Raw genomic sequence first — 5,782 nt, forward strand, 5'->3', positions numbered from 1 at the left:
TGGCTGGTGGCACTTGCCCAGTGTGAGGGGAAACAGGTAGTATGTGTGGCTGACTAGGGGCACTGGCTACTGGGGGAAAAGTAAGGAAAAGAGTTGAGGGAAGAAGAAGAAAACAAAAGGTACTTCTCTCCTACCCAGTTGTCTTTTTTCCCAGGAAAGTAAGACAAATAAGAAAGCTTGATTAAAGAAGGAAATCAAGCTGGGGCAGTGCCCTGGTGGTCTAGGTAAACACATGGCTGTGATGGTTGTGTTGTGCACTCTCCACAGGAGTAGCTCTCACCAGATGTGGGTGTCGTGGCAGGTGGGTGGTACTGAACGTGGGGTGCTTAGAGATGGAGCACTAGCTCAGCTGGATTTCGACAAATGACTTCTGCTGCTGTGTGCCGTGGAGTCGATTCTGACTCACGGTGTCCCCTGCATACGGTTTCCAAGGCTGCAACTCTACAGAAGCACAAAGCCTCCTCTTTCTCCTGCTGGTGGGTTCCAGTTGCAACATTATGGTTAGTAGCCCAGTGCATCATCCACTTCACCACCAGGATTCCTCTTACAAAAGGTGGGGAGAATGAAGAAAAGAAAAGAAAAACAGGGGGGCAGGTGAAAAGAAAGAAAAGAACCAACCTGAACCTGGTGCCGATGTTAGCTGTCAGACACAAGTGCAGTGGGTATCAGTATATTAGTGAAGGCTGCCTTCAAACAAAGCCCAGCCACCCTAGCCGTGGCCTTTCCTTAACTTCAATGTAAAGTTAATGCATTTCTTAAAGAGTACCTCACACAGAGGTGAAATTAGGCCACAGTAGCCGCCCCCAAGCGCCCACCTGCAGTGCTGCTCACTGTCCACTGTCGTAGGAAAGGTGCAGGTGATTGTATCTGCCTTCAGTAACTTGATTTCCACTCTGGTTTTCTCAGGACATTCACTTGGATAGAAAAGGGGGGACGACGATGCACCATGGCGGCGGCCCCCTGAGCGCCCAGCAGCAGCAGTCCCGCTCCCTCACTGGCGTCAGCGAGGGCGAGGAACAGCAGCCCCACTCGAGTCTGCCCCAGTCCCCCGCCACGGCCTTCGCCCCGTTTGCGCCCCAGTCCCCCGGGTACCAGATCCAGCAGCTGACCAGAAGGAGCCCAGTGAGCGGGCAGAACGTGAACATCACCCTGCAGAACATAGGGCCCGTCGTGGGAGGCAGCCAGCAGATCACTCTGGCGCCCCTGCCGCTGCCCAGTCCCACCTCGCCTGGCTTCCAGTTCAGCGCTCAGCAGAGGCGGTTTGAGCACGGCTCTCCATCTTACATCCAGGTTACCTCCCCACTGTCCCAGCAGGTGCAGACCCAGAGCCCCACCCAGCCCAACCCCGCGCCAGGCCAGCCCCTGCCGAGCGTGCGGGCTGGTGCCTCGGGCCCCACGAGTGGCTTTGTGGACGCCAGCGTGCTGGTGCGGCAGATCAGTCTGAGCCCGTCCAGTGGGGGGCACTTTGTGTTTCAGGATGGGGCCAGCCTCAGCCAGCTGGCTCAGGGCACGCAGGTGCAGCTGCAGCACGCCGGGCCACCCATGGCCGTGCGGGAACGGAGACTGTCGCAGCCTCACGCGCAGTCCGGGGGCACCATCCACCACCTGGGACCCCAGAGCCCGGCGGCCGGGGGCACAAGTATGCAGCCCCTGGCCAGCCCTGGGCACCTGGCCACGGCCAGCCTGCCGCCCCAGCTCAGCAGCCTGATCCAGGGCCAGCTGATGCAGCAGCAGCAGGTGCTCCAGGGCCAGCAGCTGAGCCGGCCCCTGGGCTTCGAGAGGACGCCCAGTGTGCTCCTGCCAGGCGTGGGCGGGTCCTCGGCCTTCGGCATGACCTCCCCGCCCCCGCCCACCAGCCCCTCAAGGACCTCGGGGCCGCCGGGTCTGTCCAGCCTTCCGCTCACGGCTGCGGTCGGCCAGGGGCTGAGGAAAGCCCCCAAGAAGCTGGAGGAGATCCCCCCAGCCTCTCCAGAAATGGCCCAGATGAGGAAGCAGTGCCTGGACTTCCACCACAAGGAGATGGACGCGCTCAAGGAGACCTTCAAGGAGTACTTGATTGAACTGTTTTTCCTGCAACACCTCCAGGGGAATATGATGGACTTCTTAGCGTTTAAGAAGAAGCATTATGTCCCCTTGCAAGCATACCTGAGACAGAATGATCTGGACCTGGAGGAAGAGCAGGGTGCAGTCGGCAACACTGAGGTAACGGTTCTCTTGGTTAAAACCTTGTAATGGGAAGTAGAGTCCAGTGCTTGTCCCGCACATGCGTGAACTTCAGCTTTAGCACACTCAGCAACTCTGGATGTTTTCTTTGTAAATAAAGTGCTCCTATGATCTTAGTGCCAGCTTAGAGAAGTGTGGTCTGTACAGAGGTGGTTCTCGGGGCCGTGGGCCGCTCTCTCTGCAGGCCTGCGCCTTATCCTCCCGTCCAGTGGCTGCTGCCGCTCCTGAGGGTGAGCGTTCTGATGTCCAAATGTCCAGCGAGTGATGCACCCGGCTGCAAACAGGCGCAGCAGAGGAGAAATGCTGGGCTCCTCCCCACCTAAGGAGGCCTCCATGCTGTCGTCTGAGTGTCAGTGACCAGCACAGGCATGTGATCCTCTGTCTACCTAATCATGCAGGTGTGTGTGTACACAGACACGTGGTGTGTGTCACCAGCCAGGCCGTTCCAACTCAGCAACCCTATCGGACAGAGCGAGACTGGTCCCAGGGTTTCCAAGGTTGTCATCTGTAAGGATTCACATTGCCACTGTTTCCTCCCGTGGAGTGGCCGGCAGGTTTGAACTATTGGTCTGCTGGTTAGCAGACGAGTGCATGACACTGCTCCTTCATGCACCTAGATCCACATACAGTTTATATCTTCACTCAGCAAACATGGCTCCTTCATGCGCCTAGATCCACAGACGCCATTATCTTCCCTTTTCTAAGTACACGTGGACGTTTTCTATAAATGCACTCCAAAGGAAGCCTCAGTGTTTTAAAACCATCCCTTTTGGATTGCTTTCTTACTATGATGCATTAACCTTTCATACCATTTTTTAAGAAATTTGTTATGCCCAAAAATTAAGAAAATGCCCCCTAAGAGTTGACCCCTGATGACACCGTGAACTCAGTGACCCTCCAGACTGTGCACAGGAGGCTCAAGTTGTGCTCAGAAACTATCTCCAGCCACGGATCGTTTTGTCAGGAAAGCAGCAGTCGGAAAGGCCTGCCTCTCCATGGCTGAGTCCAGGTCCAGCAGCCCCTCAGTCACCAGGGTTTGTAGAGGAAATGATGGAACCAAACTGAATGCAACACATTTGCTATGACCATGACCTTCGCTGAATGATGTGTGTATGTGGAGCTTGTAAATGGTGGGAAAGGCTCTGAGCCTTTGCACACACTTGTTGGGAAGCACTGTCGAGTCCGTTCTGACTCATGGCAACCTTTGTATAGGCTTCTGAGGAGAGGCTGGTGGGTTACTTGCAGCCACATGTGCCTGTTCTGACTTATACGACACAACCTGCAGTAGAAACACATTGTATAGCATGTGACTGGGATCTGTGCGCCTGTTTACCACTCTGAATGGGGGAGACTTAACTAACCGGCAGGCTGTTGAATGAATATTCCCTCCATATCACCTTGGCCTCATTCAGGGGACTTCTGGGTTACAAGTTAATCCTGTTAACAGCATCTTTGTTTTCAGATTTCATTAGTACCGTAGTCTTTTGGGGACTTCTGGTGTGGCGCTGTGGATTAATGCACCAGACTGCAAAGCCATTTGAACTGCAAGGTCAGTGGTTCAAGCTCACCAGATGCTCTTTGGAAACCCTATACAGGGTTGCTATAAGTTGGAACTGACTCGATGGCACATAACAAGAAGCATTGATTTTGAGTCCTACTGTGGCACTGTAGGATAAGCACTGGACTGTGAGGTTGTTTGAATCAAGGTCAGCTGTTCAAACTCACCACTTGTTCCTCGGAAACCCTATACAGGGTTGCTGTGAGTCGGAACCCACTCAACAGCACTTAAGAGCTAGAAGTATTGATTTCAGCCAATTATTTAAATGAAATTAGGGTATTTACCTATGGGTTACTTATATGGTACCAAAAAAAAAACCAAAAACCTTTTTTAAACCTCTGAGCAAATTATGTTTTAAGAATTATTTTTTAATTTCCAAATCATTAAATTGAACTTTTTCAGGAAATTTTAGAAGTACAGTACTAGTATATAAACTTGGGTAGATATAGTAATAATACTTTATTTCCAGATCTGTTTTCCTAATTTTGACCACTAGCAAAGTAGAATTTTCCCAGTTGACTTGTTTGACTGATAGATTTTCTTTGCTGTATCAGAAATCACAAGCATCCAGAGTGGTACATCTGTATCTAGCTTACGTTGTCCAGAACTTTTTAATAATAATGTCAGCACTTCACGTTTGTAGATATAACCCATGCTGTGGGTTAATGCAGACTGCACGGTTAGTTTGAACCACAAGGTCAGTGGTTCAAGCTTACCAGCTTTTCCTTGGAAACCCCATACAGGGTTGCTGTGAGTCGGAACCAGGTCAACGGCACTTAACATCAATATGGAAGGCAGTGTTGTTCCTTCCATTTCAGATGACTTGACCTCAAAAATCAGTGAGCCCTCGAGGACTTCCGGCGCTTCCCTGACCAGGCAGCTCAGGTAGGGCAGTCTCCGGGGAAAAGGGGTGGAATTGCACATAGGAAACCGCTGTCTAGCAAACAGACAGTATTTGAACAAACATAAGATCTTATATTTCAGTATTCTGAACTTGTTTTTTAAAAAGATCAAATTGCTGAGGAATTACAGGCATTTTGAGCTTTTGCCTGCCTGCACGTGGCTCCCGCTTCGGGCCCACACCGGCAAGTGCCTCTACCCCCTGCAGACCTTGGAATGCAGGGCTAGAGCAACCCCACTAGGAAGGCTGCATTTCCAGAGAAAAGGAAGCATAAACTAACAAAGCTGAACACATAGAGAGGGATATCGGCACAGATATCAGAAAATTCAGGGTACCCACAGTACAGAGAGACTGAGAGAGGCATTTTTTTACGTCATCATATACGGACACTACCTCCCTGCAGCCACGACCCACAGCCCTCTACTGCCCCAGCCTAGACCAGCCCTCTGCCAAGCCACCGAGGCTCAGGAACGCCCAAGGCACAGGCCCGCCCACTGAGGCCAAGGCCCAGACACTCCCACTGAGGCCAAGGCTTTACCTGAGGCCAACCCACCCACAGACTGGTCACAAAGGCTCAGGCTGAACCAAGGCCCAACCTGCTGCGTAGCCAGGTCGCTAAGGCCCAGTGCCTGAGACCTAACCCGTCCTCAAGCCCAGTCCCTGAGGCACAGGCCCCCCAAGGCCCAAACAGCCCGCCCGAGGACCAACCCTCCTGCAGCCCGGTTGCTGACACCCAGGCCCCCAGAGGCCCAAACGGCCCGCCACCGAGGCCCAGGCCCAATTTAGGCCCAAAAAGTTACTCTGAGTTAAGCAATAAGGAGAGTGAAAAGAGAAGCCCACATCCTGATCACACCTTCCTGGAGGTAATCGGAAAACATAAAAAATTACCAAAACATATACTTAATTACTAGGGCCACAGATAAACATTAAACATATCCAAGAAGTAAAAACAGATGACCATATCGGCACATGTCCAGAAAAAAGACAATATCTGAGACAAATGAACCAGAAGTAGACCTTCTCTCCATGCTGGAAGGAGGGCAGGCCTTGGAGATACCTGAGAAAGAATTCAGAAAAATGATTATAAAATGTCTCAAAAC

General features: G+C 51.9%; 1 protein-coding gene across 1 annotated transcript in view; it reads left to right on the forward strand.

Moving 5' to 3' along the window:
* Nucleotides 1–939: 939 nt before the first annotated feature.
* LOC102842692 (E1A-binding protein p400-like) overlaps nt 940–5,782 on the forward strand; it is a 19,400-nt gene continuing 14,557 nt past the window's right edge. The window contains exon 1 of the mRNA XM_006874084.1: nt 940–2,202. Coding sequence (XP_006874146.1) covers nt 940–2,202 — 1,263 coding nt within the window. The remainder of the gene's footprint in view (nt 2,203–5,782) is intronic.

Source organism: Chrysochloris asiatica, unplaced genomic scaffold (genome assembly GCF_000296735.1).
Source record: "Chrysochloris asiatica unplaced genomic scaffold, ChrAsi1.0 scaffold00261, whole genome shotgun sequence".
NCBI classification, from domain to species: domain Eukaryota; kingdom Metazoa; phylum Chordata; class Mammalia; order Afrosoricida; family Chrysochloridae; genus Chrysochloris; species Chrysochloris asiatica.